The 25,674-nt window shown below is 29.6% G+C and overlaps 1 protein-coding gene across 2 annotated transcripts in view; it reads left to right on the top strand.

The window, feature by feature from the left end:
• The window catches only part of LOC129914740 (bumetanide-sensitive sodium-(potassium)-chloride cotransporter), a 38,587-nt gene extending 13,187 nt beyond the window's left edge, over window positions 1–25,400 (top strand). For both annotated transcript variants that reach the window (XM_055994090.1, XM_055994092.1), the window contains exons 2-13: window positions 3,086–3,185; window positions 21,509–21,893; window positions 21,948–22,181; window positions 22,246–22,562; window positions 22,630–23,016; window positions 23,216–23,351; window positions 23,425–23,636; window positions 23,705–23,946; window positions 24,018–24,442; window positions 24,600–24,714; window positions 24,786–25,062; window positions 25,128–25,400. In XM_055994090.1, the coding sequence (XP_055850065.1) occupies window positions 3,086–3,185; window positions 21,509–21,893; window positions 21,948–22,181; window positions 22,246–22,562; window positions 22,630–23,016; window positions 23,216–23,351; window positions 23,425–23,636; window positions 23,705–23,946; window positions 24,018–24,442; window positions 24,600–24,714; window positions 24,786–25,062; window positions 25,128–25,244 (2,947 nt within the window). In that variant the 3' untranslated portion in view covers window positions 25,245–25,400. The remainder of the gene's footprint in view (window positions 1–3,085; window positions 3,186–21,508; window positions 21,894–21,947; window positions 22,182–22,245; window positions 22,563–22,629; window positions 23,017–23,215; window positions 23,352–23,424; window positions 23,637–23,704; window positions 23,947–24,017; window positions 24,443–24,599; window positions 24,715–24,785; window positions 25,063–25,127) is intronic.
• Window positions 25,401–25,674: the final 274 nt, after the last annotated feature.

The following is a 25,674-nucleotide window of genomic DNA, read 5'->3' as shown; positions in this document are numbered from 1 at the left end:
ATTATGCTAGAGCTAGATCATCCCAACTTTGACACTTCCACACTATTTTGAAACACCTAATTTCATATTTTTTCTTTTAAATTCTGAATTGCAACGAAATCCTGCTTCACATAAACATCATCTCTCATAATATAGTACTAAGTGCCTTTTAATTCAACTAACACCTGCTGGTTCTTGAATATATAATTCCTCAGCACGGGTCTGTTTCAGATCTAGGTAATCATTCCACATATTAAAAACAACAAAATTAAATTTAAAAAACCAGCATTTGATCTCAATAAACTCATATTTTTCCATAGCACCAAAAAGATTTTTGATAAATAAATACTTAAAAAAAACTCATTGAGCCAAAAAGTTCGCCAAGTTTTAAAGTGAGACAATTATGTTTCAATCAATTTATCTGATTGATGGAAAAAAGTAATGAGATATAGATATCTTGATGTGTTCAAATGACTTCTATATATTTTTTTAAATTATACTGTTAAGGGTCAATCAACAAGATGATTCAGTCACACAATTAATTTTTGTTTATAAAAAAAAAGTTTTCTGGTCTTTGTGTTGAATTTAATTAATATTGGCATTTTTTTAAATTTTTTTTACATATACGTAAATTCCAGGAACAAAATGAGCTGCTTTTTATTACTTACTCACCCGTGTTGACCCTAACTTTGAGTTGAAAGTTAAGCTTAAGGTCACAAAAAAAAAGTACCGAAATAATTTTGTGGGATGTTGTTAAGCAGAAGTATAAAAAGAAGTGAGTAGCTTCAAAACCACGAGATGCTCCGATCTTTTTTCAATATTGAACCTTTATCTTCAAAAACAACTCATCCTTAATATTTCTCTCATAAGTATCATTTAGAAGACGCTGAATTACACTAACGAATAGTTCCAAACTCAAACTAATCTTCATCTGTAACTCATTGTTTCTATCATAACTTTTATTGAAATTATTGGTTCATCTGCTAGGTTCATTTTCATGAACTTCAATTGCTTATCAAGTTCAAACAATATAATGTATAAAAGATCTAAAGCATTCATAAGCCTTTTAATTGGATTCAATTTATTAGCCATTGAAGTTATTTGATTTGCATAATCTTATATATGTATGTACATACATTTGCGTGTTTCATTAAGCTGCTAAACCTAAAACATAAAATATTGAACATCCCCTTTAAGAACATTGTTGGTTTTTCCAAGTAAAACAATTGTTTCTTATAAGACTTTAAGACTTTAATTAAATTAAAGTTAAGTTGAATATTTGTTGCCCCTACGAAAAAAAAGACACGTTAAAAACAAATGGAATCTGTATTAAATTAAACAGATTTCTGCAAGGTTTTTTGTACAAAGAAAACTGTCTTCTCGAAATAAGCAATTGTCTTAACAAAAGCATCATAATTTCATAATTATGGTGTTTAATTTATGCCCAAACAAAATTGAAGAACAAGCATCCTTTTAAATTTACGTGAAAATCTTTTTATAATAATAATAAGCATGCACATAAAACTATTGAGAAATATTTTAATTTAAAAAATGAAATGAAGTTCACTTTAATTTTAACAGAGATTTTAAACGGATTCCATTTATTTTTATATAAGAAGTTTTATTATTTTAAGAAGATCAATTTAAGAAGAGCATCATCTTGATTCTAAGTGCCTTATTTGTCTCAGAGTAGATTAATTGAGATGCATCTAAACATCGACAGAAAATGAAAATTAGTTGTTAAAAGCGGGTAAAAAAGGATTCGCATGGGTAATGAAGAGTGACTTACAAATTGTTTTACTATTTTCATCCTTACAATATTTTACATTAATGTTAAAATTAAAAAAAAAAAAAAAACAATTTCGGAAACTTTGCCGTTCTCTATCTTCTGAAGCAGAAATAACAGATGTAGTCGTGTAGTTTGTGATATACGCCTGAACTTATGTCTGACTATTTAGCCAAAAATATTTACAAAGCTTACCAAAAACAAAACAATTAATTTAACTTGTATAGATTCTCCTTCGACAATATAAACAAAGACTAGAGACTCCGGGTCAATATGAGCAAAATGGTCTTAAAGAAATGAACACATTATGACACGTAAAATGAAGAACACTTCTCTTTGTTTACATTGTTTTTAGAAAACACCATTAATTTTAAATTGTAAACAATTGACAGCAAAAGGCCTGGACCACAAAATTGAATCAATCAATACAAATTAATTTAATTCGCATGTTGATTGCGTACATAAAACTCTTATGTTCTTATATTTGGTCTGACACAATGTTTATTATAAAGTTAATTGGTGAAGTTTTTAAATGACAACATATGTATACTCGTATAAAAATAAAATACAAAAAAAAATGACAAATAAAGAGACTTGAGATCATTCTTCATCTTCTGCTGATTATAGTGATGGTACATATTTATGTGCAGTAATAATAAAAATTGTTCCTAATTCCTTGGAATCTGGACTATACGTTCACGCTGCGGTTCGAGCTGGTTTGTTCTTGTTGGTGCAGCTTTAGTTTTAAAAATAAGCACGTGCTTAGTTTAATGAAATACAAACACTGAGACAATAAATAATTCCAAAATTAAGATGATCATGAAAATGTGTATTTTATTCAAATAACAAATTGTTTTAATCATTACAAAATTTTCTGCTTCAAAATTGAGGGAATCTAAACTTTTTCTGAGAAATTTAGCTTAGATTAACATTCAGAATTTCTGACCTTTATTATTACTTAATTTTTTTAAACCCTGTTACAGAAATCAAATTAACGAATAGTTCATTTATTTCCCATAGATGCAATATGCTATTATTTCCGTCAGCTGAACAAATAATCTACATACAAAAATTATTACACTAATTGACGTATTTAAACCTTAACTTTTAAAGTAAAAAATACTTAATTTTTAATATGATTACATTAGTTAAACATGTTTTTTTTTATTCCACAACTAGTTTTAGTTGGTTTTGGTAGGATTTTTTGAATAAAAACCAGCTAAAGCTGGCTCATTCTTACTAATCGATCTTACCAAATTACCAAAAAAATTACATTTTTGCTGATTTTTGTTTCTTTTTTTTTTTTTTATATAATTTTAGAGAAGCTCTCCCACGGCTTGACAACTACAGAACATCAAAGAGGAATCTTAAGCGACCTTCTATCGGGGAGTTACATGGCGAAGAAACATTGGAACCACGAGTAAGTTCGTTCGCGTGTATACCATAATAAAAAAATGCGTCATCTTTTGAAATTATATAAGTTCAATTAAGTTTTTGTTTACGTTTATACAGCCGGTGTGTTTTGTTGTGACTGTGAATTTAAATTAATATAATCTTTGTATTTTATTTTGGTAGTTGTTGTTGAAGTAATCAAATTCTTTAAAAGTTCAAATACCTTTTTTTGTTTTTGGATTTTAAATCTATCATTCATAACAGTTTTTAAAATTACACCAATGGTAAAACCGTCAAGTTTTTAAAGATTGGTATAGCGAAACAAAGGAAGCAAATGCGAAGTGACGTAAAATTTAAAAGCAAAATTAAATAAAGAATGTGTTTTCAATCTTTAAAAATCTTTTAAAAAAATTTTTAAATAAGATTTTGAAAACATTTCGGGTAAATATGTAACTGCCAATGTAAAATACGAGAAATTTTTCTATCTCATTTTTAAGCCGCATATATCTATATTTTTTAAGCCGCATATACTGAACCCACCATTGTAATCAAAATTATTTGTTGGTATTTTTAAACGAATAAGGTTCTTAAAAAGTGTAATTAATAAATACACAAATTACTTACCTACCATATTTTAAAATTTTTAAAATTTGTTTTAATCAATATGATATTTCAATATAAAAAAGTTACACATACGCCACAGTGACCCGCAATTAGGATTCAAACGAAATAATTAAAACAAATTTATAGCTGACTTAATAATAACACCATATCACCTTTGTTGACCATTCAATAAAATTTATTTATTTAATATCAAAATTTTACATAAGATTTCGGAGACATTAAGTATCGTAAGCAAAAATGGGTAAACTAAAAGAGTGAACTATAAAATTGAATTTGATTTAATTATGAAATTAAAATGGGTAAAAATGGAGCTATTAAACAAAAAGTTTAGCTTCCTCTTTTCCAAGATATCGGCTGCTCCCGAAATCCAATCATCCCAACAAATTGATTTTTATGATAGAACATTCAACCAACACACATTCCATGAACAAAATTTTGTCCCGCATAAAAATGCGATTTAAGGCACATATTTTGACTAATTTGCCTTGGCTTCCACGTCAACCGTGTTTTTATAAACAATTATGCCTTGTCCTGTCATTTAAACTCTCATAAGGGTTTGTATTACTAGAATTTGCTTTAGTATGGAAGAGCTATGTGTAAATATCAATATGTAGTATATACAATACATCGCCGCATTTGTTACGTATACGCCACCGTGGTCGGGTGGTTGGGCTGCTCTATTGCAGAAATCGTTCAATGTGTTATTAAATAAGAGGGTGGAAATTGAATTCATCTAAAGTCGGTAAGATTTGTACAGCTCATACATACAATTAAAAATACAAAAATAAAAATCATTGCTATCACTCCTGAAATTTTGTCTGTCTATCTTTCTGTTCCTATCTCGAAATGCAGCACAAACTGTATGACAACGTTTCAGTAACTTTAATTTTTTAAACTAAAAAAATTTAAAAACATCAATTTTGGTTTTCCTTTTTTTTCGAAAAATCATTTTTTTTTAAACAAATTAATGCAAATGTTGGTCTAATGTGCGGACTAATAATTCCTTTAGAACGACATACTACACTAGTCCAAACAATTAAAGAATTTAATTAAACAATAAAGGAATATAAAAAAATTTTATAATACAGTCAAATAAGGAGAAAAAAGGGGTAAATCTCGGAATGAATGTTAGTAGAAATTTTTTTTGCTCAATATCTTCCTTTTGCCATTCTATAACATATCTCAAAAGTCTAGAAAAATCTCATGTCCGCTTGTCGCGATTTCAAGGTCAAATCGCGAAATGGAGATTTTCAAAATTAGCAAAAATAGGCTATGGTATTATATACACATATGATACATGATTTCAAGGTATTTTTTAATGCTGATTCCAAAAAATCTAAAATCAAGACAATCTGAAGTCTCTGGAAAAAGTTATACCTGTTTTTCATCTGTCAACTCATATTATTATAACAGTTGCAAACTTACTGCCGAAAAACCCTTAAAAGTTATGGTAGATGAACCAAATTTTGCATGAAGATTTTAGAATCCATCATTATTAAAAATCAAAACAATCCATTACAAAAAATATATATACCTACGAAATAATGGTATTTTTTGATGGAGGGGCAAATTTTAGGATATGCACTAAAGAAGATTCTTGTTCATCTTAGGAATAAGTGGTAATAGGCTAATTTTTTCATTTTAACCTTTGTTTAGATATTCTTTAACTACCCTCAAAAATCTAAAAAAATCTCATGTCCGCAAGTCCTAATTTTGGAGGTTAAACTAAGTTAGGTGCAGACTTAAAAAAATTAGCAAGAAAAGTTTAAATTTGTATATGTATACCAACATAAGCGACATGATTTAAAGGTATTTTTTAACACTTATCCCAAAAAACTCACAATTAGCCAACCTGACCATCCCTGAAAAGTAATGCACCTTATTCATGTTGATCTGACACAAATATCTGAAGTGTAGTTTTTCAATTTTTTAAAATCTGCTTCTTAACTTCAAGCCAGGAAAATTAAAACTTGCGGACATGAGATTTTTTTAGATTTTTGACATAAGTTATAGAATATCCAAACAAACATAGAAACAAAAAATTAGCCTATTAGCACTTATTCCTAAGATGAACAAGAATCTTCTTTAGTGCATATCCTAAAATTTGCCCCTCCGTCAAAAAATACCATTATTTCGTAGGTATATATATTTTTTGTAATGGATTGTTTTGATTTTTAATAATGATGGATTCTAAAATCTTCATGCAAAATTTGGTTCATCTACCATAACTTTTAAGGGTTTTTCGGCAGTAAGTTTGCAACTGTTATAATAATATGAGTTGACAGATGAAAAACAGGTATAACTTTTTCCAGAGACTTCAGATTGTCTTGATTTTAGATTTTTTGGAATCAGCATTAAAAAATACCTTGAAATCATGTATCATATGTGTATATAATACCATAGCCTATTTTTGCTAATTTTGAAAATCTCCATTTCGCGATTTGACCTTGAAATCGCGACAAGCGGACATGAGATTTTTCTAGACTTTTGAGATATGTTATAGAATGGCAAAAGGAAGATATTGAGCAAAAAAAATTTCTACTAACATTCATTCCGAGGTTAAACCCTTATTTGACTGGATTATTAGTGATTTTCGATAGGCTACCTTATCAGGCTAGTGTTTTTTTTTATATTTTTACAATCAAAACAATTTTTTTTTTTAAAGAAAATAAAATAAATTCTTATAATTTATTTATACAAAACTTTTTATATCCGCCACCAATTTTTTATTGTCATTAGATGACTTATAACAATGTGACATAAAAAAAGTGATGCATTTAGCACCTACAAAGCGGGGTGTTTATTACAAATTATTTTCAAACTCATTTGACGAATTAATTAACATGTCTTTTTGACTAACAAATGTTAATAATATGAAAAACTCATCTAACGATGACTTATTAAATTAACACAATATGACAAAATGTATTAAGTGTATATTTCTGTTAAAACTAGGCTACAATTCAATTCTATTCATGAGTAAGTATTTCCGCTTTTTTTGTCAGAAAAAAAAACAACGAGAGGAGTTTATTTTGTTATTATAATTTTTTATGACCATCACATATTTTTCATATAAAATGTTAACAAAACATTTGGTAATGTGATTTCAAAAGAAGTGTCAGGTTAGTTTTGTGTGTTTAATAGATAAATACCTGATTTGATAATAAAATAAAAAAAAAAAACATTAACACAGAATTATTATCTTTTAATAGAGTATGATGGGTTTTCTTTTATGTACGTATAAAATTGTTGCGATTTTTTTTTCTGTCGGAATCTTCAAATTCAAAATAATCAACATTTAATCTGAAATAAATGCGATTAATGGGCTGGTTATGATCAATTAAATTAACGACGCATAAAATTTATTATTTATTTATTATTTATAGAAAAGAGTGAATATATATTTACATAGGCGGATCGAGGGGGGGGGCACGGGGGCACGTGCCCCCCCCCCAGAACTTAAAGTTCATACTTAAAGGAAATCAAACTATAAGAGTTTTAAAAATATATGAATAATAACAGAAAGAACTTGAGTGAAACTCTAGTCTATTTCTGGCTGAAAATGCGAATTTTGTTGATTGTTGCATTCCTTTCCCATGAAAAGCTCCACCTCACAAATAAATAAACGGCTATTTGTTGGGTACACACGAATTTTTTTTTTTCGATTTAAAAAAAGTGAATTTTTAAAGTGATTTTTTTGAAAAATTTTGATATGGACTTCGAATGACATTGAATGATATAAAAAAAATAATTGTATATGCAACTCTATTTTTTCATACAGAGGGGTCAAAAAATTTGCACTTTTTTCGTTGTTTTTTTTTTAACATTAGTGTTTTTAAAATAGCGGAACACATCACAAAATTGCATAAACTATATATTATAGAACTGATGGATATGTAGAACAAACTTGCATTTCAGAAGTTTGCCCAAGTTTGCACCCCGAAAATAAAGACCCCTTGAAAAAAAAACTCCTCAAAAGCGACCCTTACTTATAGATTTTTATAAATATTATTTTATTGAGAAAATTTCTCCAGGGATACCTCTAAAAATATGTAAAAAAATAGTGTTCCAAATTTCAAAAAAAATCGGTGCAGTAGTTTTGAAGTTATGAGGAGCACCGGCGTTGAAAACATTAGTTGTGGGGATAACGATTTAAAGTTTTTAATTCTGGACTAAAAGACTAAAACGTTCCTAAGGGAAGTATTAAAATACTCATAACTTGGTCAATTTGGCTCCAAGAGACCTACAATTTGAACACAATATTCTTGAGGTATAAAACAATTTAACCCCTTGTAGCCCCATGTGACATTTCTGTAACAAACCGAAAAAGATTGCATAAAAGCTCTACAAACTATTTTTTTTTCTTTTGAAGCTTCTAATATTATAATCTTTAAGTATTGCTTTATCGAAATAGTACTTCAAATTTCTAATAAATAGCACCAATAGTTTTTAATTGACAGTTAATGTTGAAAGTTGGGCTTTTTTTGAAAATAAGCAAATTTGTGTAAAAACTACGAAATTCAGAAAAAAAATAGTTTTTGTTAGTAAACCCCACGGGGTTTTATTTTTGGATTTTAGGAAAGTGCCTAAAAATTAATATTAGATAGTTTTTTGCTTGAATTTTTGCATTTTTATATAAAAATAAATTATTTAAATTTTTTTTTTACTCCCAAAATATCGAAATAACTAAGTAAATAATGACTTTATTGAATTTTTAAAAAATACGTGTTTTATTAAAGATAAAGGCCAATCGATTGACTTATTAATTTTTAAATTTACGACCTTGGGTTACAAAAGGTTAATGCAAATAAAAAAAAACAAAACTGGGTTTCCCGGCAAAAAAGTATGATTCAGTTTTTTTTTGTTATTCTTAGGAACTTTAATATTTATTAGAATGAAGTCTTTAGTATTTGACTAAAAACTACTAGGTCATTAACTAATGGTATAATTATGTCCATAATATTGCAAAATTTTATACAAAATCAATTAAAAAACGTAAACATTATTTTTTCAAAATTTCATCTTTAAAACTTAATTTCTCAAAAACTATTTGGTGAAACAACTTAAGTCAAAAAATTAAATAAAGAATTGTACGTGCATTTTCTGATTTTTTATATTTTTTTTCTTCCGGCTAATCCAGGAGTAAGAGGGTTAGCACTTAAGTGGCTTTTACTGTAACAAGAAAATGAAAATTTTTCCTTCCGAATAACTTTTTGGTCATTTGGTACCTATTTGATGTGTGAAATGTGCCTAAATATTTTTGGCCAGGTTTTAGACCACTGTGGGTCGTTAAAATTTTCTGCTTGTTAGTCAGTCGTATGGTACTTCACTTTATTTCTAACTGTTATTGCTGTTTTTTTTGCCAATCCGTCCCTTGTGCCCCCCCCCAGAAAAAAATCCTGGATCCGCCCCTGTATATTTAGTAAATCAATTCGCTTCGGCAATGATCAGAAACTTTTGTTTTGAATAGTTTAAGGAAAGCACTATACACGACATTTTTTTTGTTATATTTTCTGATGCAGTTTTTCGGTACCTCAAAAAATAAGAGTCAGGAAAAAAATTCGATAGCTAGGTTAACTCTTGGTACTTCACTCACCAAAATCACAGTTGTGATAAATTTCTTATTCAATATGCGTCATTTATTACTCCTTTCCTTTTATGCTAAGCGAATAATAAAGACTATAACTTTTTAGGTCTGATCGTTTACTTTTTAAGTCAAAATACTTAATATGTGAAATATGTTAAGCATTCATAGTCATGGATTTTTCTCAAGTGAACATATGCATGTCGAGGGGATTTTTTACAGTTTGTTTTTTTTTTTTTTGAGGATAGGTAGGTACGCTTAAGTTTGACGAAGGACGAAGAAAGTACCGAAAAATCAAACTAATACCGAAATAATTGAAAACAAAATATTTTTAGAACACAGTCAAACTTTATTTTTTTCATAATAATGAACAATGACTTGTTTTCAAGTAATAATTTTCTTGCATTGACGGAAGTATTAATGCTAGTAATATTTCTGAAAACACAACGGATAAGTCCTTTTTTAATTGCGACTTATGAAAGAGTTATTATAGGGCAAGTTTAGGATTCGGAAAAAATCGAACTCGAGATTATAATCAAACATGACATAACTTTACGATAATACGAAAAAACTGGGCCTCACAATTCGGTTTGTCTTTCCTTATACAGGGTGTCTCAAAAGTAATGGATCAAACGAAATATGCTAATAGGCACTTCTTAAAGGACTCTCAGAACTTGGTAACTTGTTCATCCCAAATCCTTACGGTTTCCGATTGAATTCAGTTCTTGTGACATTTCAAAAAATTCCTACTTTGCAACAGTATTTTGCTTCCTCCGCCCATAATTGATTTTTTTTTTACAATTCTTTCACTAAAACATTGCCTAATAATAAAAAATAATTAATTAGTCAAAATATTTTTTGTTTCATACGCCATTTTGCTGTAAATTAATTAACTAAGTCTTATAAAACTATTTGACGCTTACTTGGTAGTTAAAAATTTTGAGTGAATATCTAGATGCGTTGAAAAAATATTTTATTTTTAGGACCAAAACTAATTTTACTATGTTCATATTTTTTTATGAAACATTGTAACTGTTGAATTTTTGAAATCTGAAACTTTATGCTGAATGTTTAAATGCAAAGAGGATATTTTAATTTAAAATAAATGGATTGCAGTTAGTGAGTTTTGGTTGGCAACCGACGATATAAGATCAAAATGGAAAAGGTTGTTTTTCTCAAAAAGACTATAAAGATTTTCACTATTTTTGAGGTTTCTTTAAGTATCTACTTTCCACACATTTCTTGCAGCTTAATTTTAGCTCTTTTTTTACACACCGTGCACCGTACCGATTTAATTTTCAATTTTTTTTTATAAAATTTATTCTTTTCTATAAAAAGCTTAATGAGGGTTTGCGAGTACCAAACTAATATGGAAATTTATTTTGTATTTGTCTCTATACATGTTCCTCATACAACTTACTAATAAAGGCACACCATTTATTAACTTTGTTAACAAGACTTAAATTTATTTTTTGAAAGCGAGAATCAGATAGTGCTAAGTAATAATACAACAAGATCTCATCATTGGTTTATTTTTGACTGAAAGTGCACATGTGCCGTTTTACCAGTGGACACTTCATATGTATTCCCATGTTATCTCCGGTATATTTGAAGCCGACCAAATTGATAAGCGATGATAATTCGACTATCTAAATTAGCTACATTAAAATCCAAGTCTGATGATTTGAATTGTGGATTAGCTTTGACTGCTGCAAAAAAAAAAATGTCCAAAGTATGTTGGTTTTTTAATTTAACAATATATAATAGGAAGATTGCAATTGATTGGGTTATTTTAAGATTCTCTGATGTGACGGCTACAGCATTTTTAATTATACAGTAGGTGTCCCGTATAACGAATACCTGACATAGTGAATTTTCGATATAACGAACGCTCTTAAACGAACGATGGTCATAATTTGCTTTCCGATATAACGAACGCCTAGATAAATTCACATTAAGGTCCATTTTCTTCACTCGGAGTTGAACAAAACTTGAGAATTTTTATATTAAAAATTCTCAAGTTATGTTCAACTCCGAGTGAAGAAAATGGACCTAAATGTATCGTTGTTTCCATTATTGTTTAAGTTCCAAAAATGACTATTTTCAGTAGAATTGGAAGCTTAAAACAACATTGAAAGCAGTTTAGAAGAATAAACTCATAAACAGTGTTGCCTGTTGAACTCGATTTCGAATCGAAGATGAACAGGTTGTAGGTACGTAGGATTATTTTTTGAAATCCAATTCAGCATGAGAAGTTGCCAGTTCCTTATCTAATATTTTGCGATGGGCACTAAAGGCAACATTGACTTGTTAATTTTAAGAAAAAAAGCTAAACAATTTAAATCTCAACCTGAAAAAGTGAGATAATGTCGTTACCTGATTAGTTTTCTTCAAATATTACAGGACCAGTAAATTAAGTGTATTAATAGTACAAAAGCATTTATTCATAAATAAATTAAATTTCGAATTTTAGAATGAAAAGTCGTCCGATGTAGCGAACCGGTCCCTCTCTATTGAATGATCTCGAACATTATATCATTCGTTATACTGGACGTCCACTGTAATATGATTTTAAGTTTCCAATCTACGCCTCTCTTCGAGAACTAATTTTTCTTTAAGGTTCCCGGCAAACAATTTTGGTTCTATAAAGCTTTACAGATGCAATTGTTGTCTGTAAAGCATTATATAAGCAAAATTGTTAGTAGGGTTATGATTTTCATCTACCAGTATTTCGAGGGAAACCGATTCCATATCGTTCCTCGCAATTGTTGCCAACCCAAAAATCACATGTCATAGCTTAACATAACTTTAGAATTCGTAACTCTAATTTTTCGTAACTTGGGTTTCGCGTAACTTTGACGGCCGTAACTCTTTCGCGCGTAACTCTGTTATTCGTAACTCCGTTACCATTTCGTATTTCGAATATTTAACTCGCAATTTTGTTTGTATTTGTTAGAGTGTTCAGTTTTTTAGTAAAAGAAAAAAAAATCCGCTATTTCAGCAATTAAATATGGCAAGTGATTCTCGAGCATTTGCTATGTGTAGCGATTAAACTTCGGAAACTGACGTAAAAATGACTTAAGGCCATTGATTTTGATTGATTTTGACATGTACAACATTAAATACTAAACTTCGCGGCAAACTTTAACTTAAAACATCGTTCTCCAAACAAATATTAGCACATATTTGTTGCTGAGATTGAGATATATCTTTAAAGTAAGAAAGCGTGAACGATTGTGATGTTTGAAATTCTTAAAAAACTATACCAAATAAATCACAATGTCAATAACTTTTGTAATATTAAAAGTTATCTGTTATATTATGGTTAATAAACAAACAATTTCAAGTATGATTATGAGTTATGACTTTTCATCAAAATGTCCGAAAGATAAATAGGGGAGCTTTAGCTGTCCAAACAACAAAAAAACCGTACTTGAATTTGAAGTATTTATCGTAATGTTTGATTAAGAGTGAAGATCAGGGCCATAGTAAGTTGTTTATTATACTACTATTTTAATTTCTCTAAATATAATCTATCAAGTTCATTGTGTGCGTAGAAATCGATTGTGACAAAAAGCAAGATAAGACCGATTTTCTTAAGATTAATATATTCGTTTCACTTTTATTATTAAATTCTAAGGTGGCGGTAATAAGAATATAAGTCAAAATTTGGTCAAAATAAGATAAGTAGGTACTTCTTCAAATCCAAGCATATTACTGGTATAAGTTCTCCAACATCTTTGGGCCATTTAATGACGTATTTGGAAATCTTTTTGAATAATCCTACTTCAATTTCAATCTATTTGTCAACAAAACTATATTTTATCAATAACTTAACCAAATAAATATCAACTATACCACTTTTCAATGTCAATACAGAAAATGCATAGGTACACTATTTTACATCAGTGTATGATCGATTTCGATAACCATTCTTTACTCAATTTATTATCATTCGACAAATTCTGTTTCATTTGCTTCAATCTAGTTAAATCCGATAAACAAAAAATTCCTTGATTAATTCATCCAATGTCAATTTTACTATGCAGCAATCAGTTTAGCAATTATAGTTTTTTTTTTGTAAATTGTAAACATTTGAAGGCAAGTGATATCTGATAGAACATGATAATTAGAGATAAAAAAAAGCTTAAGGCGACCAAACCAAACTTAGTTTACCACCTTAAATTAAGTTACATAAGAGTAATTTGAAATTAATTGGGCATTAACCTTAAGATGATTTTTTATAGTGTGACAGGAAAAGCAATATTATTTTTTTACTATTATACAAATCGTATTTGGTTTCGGACGCGTTTAATAGCTTTTTTACTGGCTAAGCGTTTCATGAATTTCCTTAAAGGGAAAATGCGATTTTTTAACGATACTTCCTATTAGTCCCAGAGCTGGCAGCAATTTTTGGGTAGGTACCTATTTGAGGCAATCATGAAAACTTGTGATATAGCTCTTCTATATCATATCACGAAACTGCAGATTTGGCTGCGGGGGAACGCGGCTAAATTAAACTGTAATTTTTTAAAAATATTTTTAAGGCAGTACGTTAATTTTACATGTTTTAGTTTAATGCTTATAGAATTCGAAAAAATAAGCCAGACAATAGTCTGGTTTTGATCACTGGCAGGCCCTCCAAAACTAAGTACAAACGATTTACTTTATAGTCCAGAAACAAACAGATTCTTAATCAAAAGTCGTTAGATTTCGTCGTGTATCGGGCTGCCTGTATTTTTTAAGGAATTCTTAACGATTTATTTGCAAAATGCAGTTTTTGAAAATAAAAAATTGTAATTACTATCTAATTACCGTAAAAACTTTTGAATTAGAAACATAAGTTTAAATTTACGACTGTTTATTTGCTAAATATCAACCCTAAACTCAAGGCTAAAAAAGTTATGTAAGGTATCTTGAAAAATATCTGAACTTTCTGTTCAATAAGTTAAAACCGAGTCTAATGAACCTCAATCGATTGCATCGGTAAAGTTGAAAGTGAAAAAATTACATCTCATAATCGTAAAATGCAAAACAAAACAAACAAAAAAAAAAACATTTTTAAATATTATTTCAGAGCTCTTATTCAATTTTCAATAATAAATAATAACGAACTGATATTGACATATGAATAGCAAAGGAGAAAGATAAATTTTACCTTAAATCATACAACACAACAGGCATATATTTCTGTTAAGACAGATGAATAAATAAAAATAAGATTTTCCATTTTAATTTAAAAACAAAATATAAAACATGCTTTAACAATATTTTGATGAAGTTCATTGCTTAGAATACATTGCCAATAGGTACATGCCGGCCGGGGTAATGTAATTTTGTGTGTATTGTAAGACTCAGCACGCTCATGCGATTCCCGTCGCACGACTGTTCAAATTTATCTAATTTTTCTTTTCATAACAGAAATACTGATCAATAATTTTGTCAGAAATTTACATTTTGATAATGGATGAGTATGGTGAAAAGATTTTCAACAAAATAAATTACTCAAAAGAGTTAAGGAGCTGAATTTGTTTGTGTGCTTTTGGCGTTTATCGAAGAGCTTAGTTGAAAATGTTAGTGAAACAAATTATTTTGAAATTTGAGACTAGGAGAAAGAGACCCTGCGCACTGTACAGACCTTCTACCGGCCGGTTAAGTCGGTCTCTTAATCAGTATGAAAATATATAAAGTTTGCACACTACAACTATAGTACCTACACCTATCGATCTATCATAAATTTTGAAAAATCAAAAAAAAAAAGATGTTGTGCTACATAATTGCCTTCGGACATTCCAACCCAACTTTTAAGTCAGCCAACTATGTGCAGTGCACACTAGAAAACCAATCTGGTTTAATTGTTAGCCGATTAAAAGTCTGTTTTGTGAGGACTGAGCAGGTTCTTAATGTTTTTTTTTTTAGTTTCAGCAAAACGCCTTTATTTAAATACCAAGTAAAAAGTTTATAAAACCCAAAACCCTTGTGGCAACTGAAGGAGATGGGCCAATAGATATGGAAAGTACGAACTTTTTTCTCTTTGAAGCAGTTCTTCATTCTAAGAAGAGCACTGTTTTTTTAGCTGTTACTCCTGTTCATTCTATTCAGCATTCCACATAATATTTATAATATGTTCTTTAAAATAATGTGTCACATGGCCAGTTTGCATGAACTCAAATTTTCTAGCTTGATCAAAAGTCTTCTCATCTCCTAAAAAAAAATCAATAAAAAAGCACGCATACGCCACAGTGCACGTTAACAACGAGCAAATAATGAGAATTACAACTTAGACCTCGATGCTTACACACGCTCATCTTAATTTAATAAATGTGTACTTGCACTCAAGAATTGAACAAAATGTTCTTCTTGTTCGTCAGTATTAATAAATAAACAGCAAACAAAATCCTTTCAAATAACAATCAAAAATTTTTATAAAAATAAATTTTAAAAAATATTTCTTCAGCGTCGTAAATTCTGAATATTTTTTAAAATTAAAAAAAAAGAAGATAATAAACAAGTACAAACCTACCACAAAACAAAACTAATACAAATAAACAAAATATAATATATTATAGTTTTGGTCACTAAGTAACCAAAAAGTCCTTTTCGGCGATTTTTTTTGGCTATCGAATACAAAATCCGACTGTAGCGACTGAAGCGCAAAATCTCATTCATTGCGGATTTTACCAAAAATACAATAAAAACATTTACTTAAAATAAAAAATAAAACACAAGTAGGATCAAAAATGGTAGTAAAATTTAAAATAATATTTGTTCAGATTATACTTCCACTAAACTTCTTCCACTTTCATTATACTCCATCAAAACAATGCAAGACAATTAAATTGTAAATCTCTTTTGCATGACTGTGGCATTGTCCTAAAAAAGATAGAATTCAAAGCTGCTAAAGGAGAAAGGGCATTTTTGACGTTGAGCGGCCATTAATAAAATTGGTATAAAATGGAAGAACTATAACTTAGGGAAAACTTTTACTATGGACGTTTTGCTGTAATGCGTTAAGAATGCAAGATAATGCAATATTAGTGTTGTTCAATGTATGGAGGACAAATTAAATAATATTTTTATTTGGAACATAAAATATGATGGTCTGTCATTTTCCCTGAGTCTGAAGACATTAATCTTTAAAATCCGACTAATAGAACTCATATCATAAGATTTTTAGACAAGACTTCAAGATTTTGTTCGAGTTTTCAAACTAGCAAAAATTGAACAACAAAACTCTCAAAATAGACTGAAATTGTTGTTTTTAAATGCTTATAGTTTGGATTCTAGAGGTTGGATATTCAAGATTAAGGTCTTCGGACTCAGGGAAAATGACAGAGTATCATATTTTGCACTTAAAATATACATTAAAGTTATAACATTGACAATCTATATAAAGTGTTAAATGCAAGAATGCATTTTATCCGTTTTTGAAGAACGTCACAAGGATAAAACTTCTGCAAAATATATGTAAGACTTATTTACATCAAAAAATAACAAATTCATTCCTGGCCGCGTAACGTCCACGTTCCATACAAACTTGCCCATTCTCCTTTGGCTTATGAAATAAGTTTAAAGAATATTTTTTTTTATGCTTATTGTTCTACAAAATTATGTAGTAAAATAAGACAATGGGATCCCAGAGATGAATTTAAATAAAAACGTCAGTTGTTTATGTGTACAATACATACATTTATTTGTTATCGTACTACACTGTTAATAAAAACCCAGTTTTAATTAACCTTAAATATTTTTTGGATATTTTTTTTTGTGTTAAATACACATTTATATTGTTACAGAACAGAATTGATAAACAAATTAAAGTGTGTTCTCCATAATATAGTCATATATCATTAAATCTTATCAAAATGCCATCATCAGTCAATTAAAATGTCGTTAAACAATTATATCAATGTCAAGACAATCAAATACATAATATTTGCTTTATTTCCAAACAATTGGTTGATGAATCCAAATATAACAAGTTGTAAAGTGTCTGTTTTGAATCAAATTTTTCAACTTCTATATTAACTGATATTACTTTATTCTACAATTATATCAGCTAACAATATTAAATTTATAAACTGATTGTAGTTTTAATGTTTCAGTAGTTCGTAGTACTAGGCTATTGATTATGTCGAAAAAAAACAGGGTAATAAGGAACTAAGACGTTCACGGGTTTTTATTGCAGGAATCGTTCAATGGGTTATAAAAGAAGATAAAACCGCGGAGTGCTATTAAATGAGAGGGTGGAAACTGAAGATAGGGGTGCAAAAGCCCCCTTTTTGGTTTTTTCAATATACCTCGTAAACCAAGCAAAATATTGATATATTTCACATACAACTTTTTGTAGAGAATTAAATTTCCTATTGGAATAATGTTTTTTAAAAATTGAAAAAAAAAATTTCCATACCAAAATAGTCGAAACAATCATAAAAAAAATATCAAAAAAATCGATTTTTTGAGTTTTTTTGCTTTTTTAGTTGTACATTTTTTTTGGGTTGAGATAGACATAAACATTGCTCCAAAGAAAAAAAGAAGATTAAATTTCCTTCAAACTGCTGTGCTCACTAAATTTTTTCATTGAAAATTAACCGAAGTATGGCCATTTTAATCTATCTTTTTTTCGCATTTTTAGTTTTACTCAAGTAAAACAGAAACATTTGAGGGGAAAGTACGATAACTTAAGCACCAAGAACTGATAATAAGATTTTGTAGAGGGGTAAAATACAATCATTGTTTACTATGGGAGAGGGGGTCAATGTCCCCCCGTTTTGGCGGGAGGGGCAATTTTCTAAAAAAAATACTTAAAATAAAAAAAAATTATTAAAAAACAACGGCAACACTTACAGTTTTGATTAATACTTTTTTTCAAATGCTAGAATTATAAACTTAATATTTATTTTAAAATGAAGTTATTTTAATCAATTCTTTTTGAAATAAACGAGTGATTCCGATAAAGAAAGTATTTTGTCTATTTTTCAATTTTCTCAAAAAGTAGAAGGCATAGGAACATTATGATTTTCATGATTTGATAACAAATCAATTAAGGCAGTTTACTTTGTCGAGCAATTTTGTATTGAAGTCCGCAGTCTCTGTGAAAATTGTACTCAATGTGCTTTTTAAACTTTTTTTTCACAAGTTTTGGCTTTGAAATCGGATATTTCAAAAACAATTGATTAAAATAACTTCATTTTAAAATTAATATTAAGTTTATAGTTCTAGCTTTTGAAAAAAGTATCAATCAAAACTGTAAGTGTTGCCGTTGTTTTTTAATAATTTTTTTTTATTTTAAGTATTTTTTTTAGAAAATTGCCCCTCCCGCCAAAACGGGGGGACATTGACCCCCTCTCCCATAGTAAACAATGATTGTATTTTACCCCTCTACAAAATCTTATTATCAGTTCTTGGTGCTTAAGTTATCGTACTTTCCCCTCAAATGTTTCTGTTTTACTTGAGTAAAACTAAAAATGCGAAAAAAAAGATAGATTAAAATGGCCATACTTCGGTTAATTTTCAATGAAAAAATTTAGTGAGCACAGCAGTTTGAAGGAAATTTAATCTTCTTTTTTTCTTTGGAGCAATGTTTATGTCTATCTCAACCCAAAAAAAATGTACAACTAAAAAAGCAAAAAAACTCAAAAAATCGATTTTTTTGATATTTTTTTTATGATTGTTTCGACTATTTTGGTATGGAAATTTTTTTTTTTCAATTTTAAAAAAACATTATTCCAATAGGAAATTTAATTCTCTACAAAAAGTTTTATGTGAAATATATCAATATTTTGCTTGGTTTACGAGGTATATTGAAAAAACCAAAAAGGGGGCTTTTGCACCCCTATCTTCAGTTTCCACCCTCTCATTTAATAGCACTCCGCGGTTTTATCTTCTTTTATAACCCATTGAACGATTCCTGCAATAAAAACCCGTGAACGTCTTAGTTCCTTTCTAAACTACATAATCAATAGCCTATACAGGCTTGCAAATTGAGTTTATTTTAAATAAGTTTTTGGGAAAACTCAACTAAATTTTTCACAAACGAAATTCATACAAGGTTGTTGAGTTCATTTGTTTGTTTTTTTTTTTATTAAAACAAAGAAACATATTTTCTTAAATTCCAGAATTTTCAAAACATCAAAACATCTGTAAAAAATCAGCAATGCACCAAAAAACTACGTTTTGTAAAAATTTAATGCACGACTGGGTCGCAAGAACTTGCTCTTAGAGTTCAAGTTGACAAATTTCTAAAAAAAATTTTCAAAATCGTTAGAACTGTTTTTTAAAAAACAATTTTTTGAAACAAAAAAAAAATAGATTAAATTGGTACCTATGCCCTTTTTTTTCAATTTTTTTAATCAGCACCTAAAAGTTTTAGGCTAGCACAAAATTCCAAAAATAGTTAAATTGATTAAAAAAAAAAAAAATCACAATTTTTTTTTACATAAATCAAAAAATTATTATTTTTTTTTTCAAAATTTTATTTTGAATTTATATTAATATAAATACTTTTCCATAAAAAAATTCGTTGAAATCGAATTAATAGTTTTGGAAAAAAATCTGATAAAAAAAAAAACAGTTCTATGGCAGGTACCGTTAGTAAATGATTTTGGAAAAAAAATTCATTAGAAGGTACAACTTGTTTTCGAGGAAATTAAACTTTTTCAAAATCGGTACCTATATGACAGGTACCTACCGTTATTTTTGGTTCAGACACTAAAATTAAAAAAAAAAATCCTCCGGAGAGTCGCTGAAAAACGCTACATAGGGGAAGGTGGCCTAAAATGGCCCCCCTAAGGAAAATGTCCTATATCTCGAAAAACAGTAGCATTCAAACTTAAATACTATATACTTTTCAAAGTTTAATATATTACTCTCACATTTTTTTCATTTGCGAGTTGAAAAAGTTCCAAGAAGTATTTAATTTTTTTAATTTTCAAGACGTCTACAAATTTCACTGATCAAATTTACCCGGGTAAAATGGCACACTGTTCAAACATACGTGATTTTAAATGCAAAATTGAGTCAAAGGGCTTCTTTTCCATTTTCTTGGAACAAGTGGTGCTTAATCCCCCCAGATCTTTCATCGAGTCATTCAAAACCCAGTTCATGTTGGTTGCTCGTCTCGTTTTTGTAGTTTTTGCAACTTTGAGTGTTTTGGATGCTTTTTTCCAGGTTTTTGACGGAATCAAGGGCTTTCCTCAGTCCAGGACTTCCTCTCAGTACATCGTTCATAAATAGCAACTATTTTCACTTAAAAAAAAATAAAAAGTGAAAAAAAATTTAAAATGACATGTGAAATAGGTATGCCATTTTACCCGAGCACTAAGTAGGCCATTTTGCCCATTTTGAGTTTTTTCAATTTAATTTTTACACCAAAAATTTATAATCGTTTTAAACCAACTTATTTCAGTAAATTAATAAGAAATACTTCATGCGTACACACATTAACTTCTTTTTCCAAAATACAATGTTTTTTATACTTTTTTTTTGGAAAAAAAATTTCACAAAATTTTAACGAGTGTACTTTTTGATGTGGATAGAGACAGTTTGACCTGTCAAATTTCAAATAATAGCCTGAAGTTCCTGAAATTTCGTATATGTTGGTTTTGCCAGATAAACTAAAGAATCGCGTTCATAAAAGTTTCTAATTATTTTCGATTCTACGATTTCTAGCAAGGGGGCCATTTTACCTTGGGGTGCCATTTTAGGCCACTTTCCCCTACTTTCCAAGTTTGGTATTAATCGTTCTATCCTTTTAAGCTGTAGCTTCTTATACAGACTTATAGACAGCTTTTAAATCAAAATGGCGGAAACCCTGATATGGGCTGCTTTTAGCAGAATTGACACAAAAAACTTCTTTTAACCAAGGACTAAAAGATCTTCTATTAACACCCTCAATACACGTTGTTTTTGAAAAATAGGTTTTAAATTAAGATGACTGAAAACCTGCATATTAACACCAATAAAAAAAGTATTGCTAGCATTATGTACCTAACCTTTTGGTATGTCACTTCTAATGATCCAAAATTGTTTTAATGAACCTTTCAATCTACATTATATTCTTTCATTTAATTTAATGCTGAGCTTATTTCTCACCCAATTGATAGTTATTAGTTATTACTAAATACCTAATATCTTTTTTTTAGGATCTCCATGCTGCAGAAGACTCTAGTGCACCAAATATCCACTCAATTAAATTGGGATGGATTGTCGGTGTTGTCATACCATGCCTTCTCAACATTTTCGGTGTCATGCTGTTCCTGCGTCTCAGTTGGGTAGTAGCTCAATCTGGATTAATACAATCGCTTGCCATCATTGCAGTCTCAGCTGTTGTATGCATTATCACAACCCTATCTCTATCGGCTATCAGTACCAATGGCGAAGTTAAAGGAGGTGGTATATATTTTATCATCTCTCGATCTTTGGGACCTGAATTCGGAGCATCTGTGGGAGTGGTTTTTGCATTTGCCAATGCTGTGGCAGCATCTATGAATACAATCGGTTTCTGTGATTCACTCAATGATTTATTGCGTAAGACTAAGCTAGTCTATTTCTTATTCAAAATATACTCAAATATAATTGTAGATAACAATGGTTTAAAAATCATTGATGGTGGAATAAACGATGTCCGTATTGTTGGCGTATGTACTATTCTCGTTCTCATTATGATCTGCTGCATCGGAATGGAATGGGAGGTCAAAGCTCAAAACTTTTTAATAGCAATAATTGTTTTGGCGATTTTCAATTTCTTAATTGGAGCAGCTATTGGTCCACAAGGTGATCCTGAAAAAATAGCTAAAGGATTTGTTGGTTTTTCATGTAGGTTCAGTATTTTGAAAAAAAATTTGAAAATTTTGTTTAAATATTTCATTTTTTTTTCCAGGGGGAACTATAAACGAAAACTTAGGTCCAAGTTATAGGTTATCTGAAGGAACCGATCAAAATTTCTTCAGTGTTTTTGCCATTTTCTTTCCAAGTGTAACAGGTATTCAAGCTGGAGCTAACATCTCAGGAGATCTTAAAAACGCCGGAAAATCTATCCCCAAAGGAACAATGTTAGCTCTAATCATTTCTATGTTAACTTATGGAATTTTTGTTGTATTTGCTGGTAGTGCAGCACTTCGTGATGCATCTGGTAATATTTCCGATCTTGTCAATGGAACACTTTTAACTGAAAATATACCATGTAGATTAAACAATGTAAGATTTTCTTTTTTGTTAGTTTATTTTATATTTTTAAAATACAAATTTTGAAATTTGATTTCAGACATGCGAATATGGTTTGGCTAATTCATACTCCATAATGCAACTTATGTCCGTATGGGGTCCACTAATTTATGCTGGATGCTTTGCTGCAACATTAAGTACAGCTTTGACAAATCTTCTTTCAGTACCGCGTTTAGTTCAATCCCTTGGTACTGATCAAATCTATCCTGGATTGATTTTCTTTTCAAAACCTTATGGCAAACATGGTGAACCTTATCGTGGATACGTTTTGACATTCCTTATATCTGCTGGATTTCTTCTGATTGGTGAATTGAATGTTATTGCACCAATGATTTCAAACTTTTACTTAGCCTCATATGCGTTGATAAACTTTTGCACATTCCATGCAGCACTTATAAAGCCATTAGGCTGGAGGCCAACATTTAAGGTAAATTTATTTGTATTAAATAAAAGGTCTGGGTTCGAATTCCAAGCTATCACCTAATATCCCTCTTCCGAGGAATTGACAAAGCCTCTAATAGTATCATGTCCCTTCCATTTTTTTTTTTTTTTTTAGTTAAGCCACTTCTGCACTCATTTCTAACATAAATATAAAATAAAATTTCTTTTATTTTCCTTGAATACAGTACTACAACGTCTGGCTTAGTTTATTTGGCTTCGTATTATGCGTGGCTATAATGTTTTTAATCGAATGGAAATCATCTCTGATTACTCTTGTCATAATATTCGCATTGTACCTGATTGTTGTCTATAGGAAACCAGGTTTGAAAATAAGTCTTTTTTTCATAACAAAGATCAAGCTTTAATACATCGATCGTCTATCAATTAATTTCAGATGTCAATTGGGGTGATTCAACTCAAGCCCAAACATACAAAACCGCCTTATCTGCAACACAAAAATTAAACACAATTTCCGATCATGTTAAGAACTATCATCCTCAAGTATTAGTTTTAGCCGGAAATCCTAAAGTTAGACCACCATTGATTGATCTTGGTAGTTTAATTACCAAAAATACATCACTTATGATGGTTGGAAAGATTGTTCCGGTAAGTTTCAAAAACTTATTGATGATTTTTTTTTAAATGTTTTTATTAACTCGCTTTTTTTGTAATAGCTTAAAATTGGTTATAAGAACCGTAAAAATCTTATTGAAGAAGGTCAAAAGTATTTGGATGCTAGAAAAATTAAAGCCTTCTATAATGTTATTGATGGATTCACAATGGAAGATGGAACATCTGCTCTTATTAAAGCAAGTGGATTTGGTAAACTCACTCCTAATATAGTGCTTATGGGTTACAAGAATGATTGGAGGCAGTGCCCCAAGGAAGAAGTTTCTTCATACTTTGAAATTTTGCAGTAAGTACCTACAGCAATTAACTCTTTATATAATAATATTTATTATATAATTTATACTTTTTCTTATAAAGCAATGCCTTCTCACTTCGAATGGGTGTGGCTATCCTTCGAGTACCTGATGGTCTTGACTTCTCTGAACTTAATCATGAAATCCGAACGCCTGCTCTTAACGGCAACGCTATAAATCATTTGCAAACACAAGGTGTTGCAAATATGACAATTCCTCACATGCAAGCCACTTCCGATATTTTCCATGTGGATTCAAATTTGAACTTGCCTGGTATGATTAGTGCTACAAGCACTATAACTGTACCACAACCTGCCCCGATGCCAAATATGAGCAGCGCTAAAAAGTTGCAAATCACAAATGACAGTATAATTTATTCGACAAAGGGTGGATCTGAGTTGCCGAAGGATGTTCTTGATGCTGTAACAGTGTTTGCTAGGAAACAGCCTAAAGGAACTATTGATGTTTGGTGGATGTATGATGACGGAGGTTTGTATTTGCTTTTGAACTTATTAGTCAATCCAATTTATAAAGCACAAATGTTCCTTATATTTTTAGAACTTATTTTTTAAAATAAAAAAAAAGAAATTCTAGTTATTCAATCATAAATTGATTTTTTGCTAAATATTGTTCTAATATCTTTCAGGCTTAACAATGCTCCTGCCTTACATTATTTCTATGCGTTCTAATTGGTCAAATTGCAAACTACGTGTGTTCGCTTTGACAAATCGCCGATTGGACTTGGAAGAAGAAGAAAAGAGGTTTGTAGATTTTCACCATACCATCATCAAGCTTTATTTCCAAACTAGAATATGTTTTCCCATTTTTGTAGCATGTCTAGCCTCTTGCAAAAACTTCGAATAAACTTTTCTTCATTGGTAATGTTACAAGGTGTAACTGATAGGCCACGATTGGAAACTATTACTAGACATAGACGTCTTCTAGATGGTTTTGTCCAAACGGCAGCCAATCCAAATGGCTCTGTTACAGAAGAAGAAATCCAAGGCTTGGAGGAGAAAACACATCGACAGTTACGTATTCATGAGTTGCTAGTAGATCACTCATCAAAGGCTTCCTTGGTTGTTATGTCCTTGCCAATGCCAAGAAGGGTATGTTTTTAATAATAATTACAATTCAATGAATATGTTACTGATTTAAAATTTTAATATTTTAGGAAGCAATTTCACCGCCACTCTATATGTCTTGGCTTGAGATGCTTACGAGTGATATAAGCTGTCCGTTTATATTGGCTAGAGGCAATCAAACACCAGTGCTTACGTTTTACTCTTAATTATTGTGCACACACACCAAAAATGTTGTACTCATTTCGATTATACATACATTATATTACTTATAGAAATATTTTATTAAAAAAATATTTAGTTTTTATTATTTTCCGATAATTTATTAGCTTTCTTTAGGCTAAAATACTTAATTTTTTAAGACCGATAGTATTATAATTTTTAAAAATTTCATTCGAAATATAAATAAATTATATTTGATTTCTTAATTTTTGTGGTAATTATTTTACTTGATTTATATATGAATTTCGAAAAGAGTCCAGTCTCAGGAGTCTCAATACAAACAGGGTCTAAATAATTATTGAAGTCCATTTTAATTAAAACAAATTATTAATTTAAATTCATTTTCAAACTTTTATTTTCTTTAAACTTTCTAAACTTCTGACATTTTAGATTGTTAATCCAAAGACAGTCCTATCC

This window comes from Episyrphus balteatus, chromosome 3 (genome assembly GCF_945859705.1).
Source record: "Episyrphus balteatus chromosome 3, idEpiBalt1.1, whole genome shotgun sequence".
NCBI classification, from domain to species: Eukaryota; Metazoa; Arthropoda; class Insecta; order Diptera; family Syrphidae; genus Episyrphus; species Episyrphus balteatus.
This window is presented reverse-complemented; position numbering and strand designations above follow the sequence as displayed.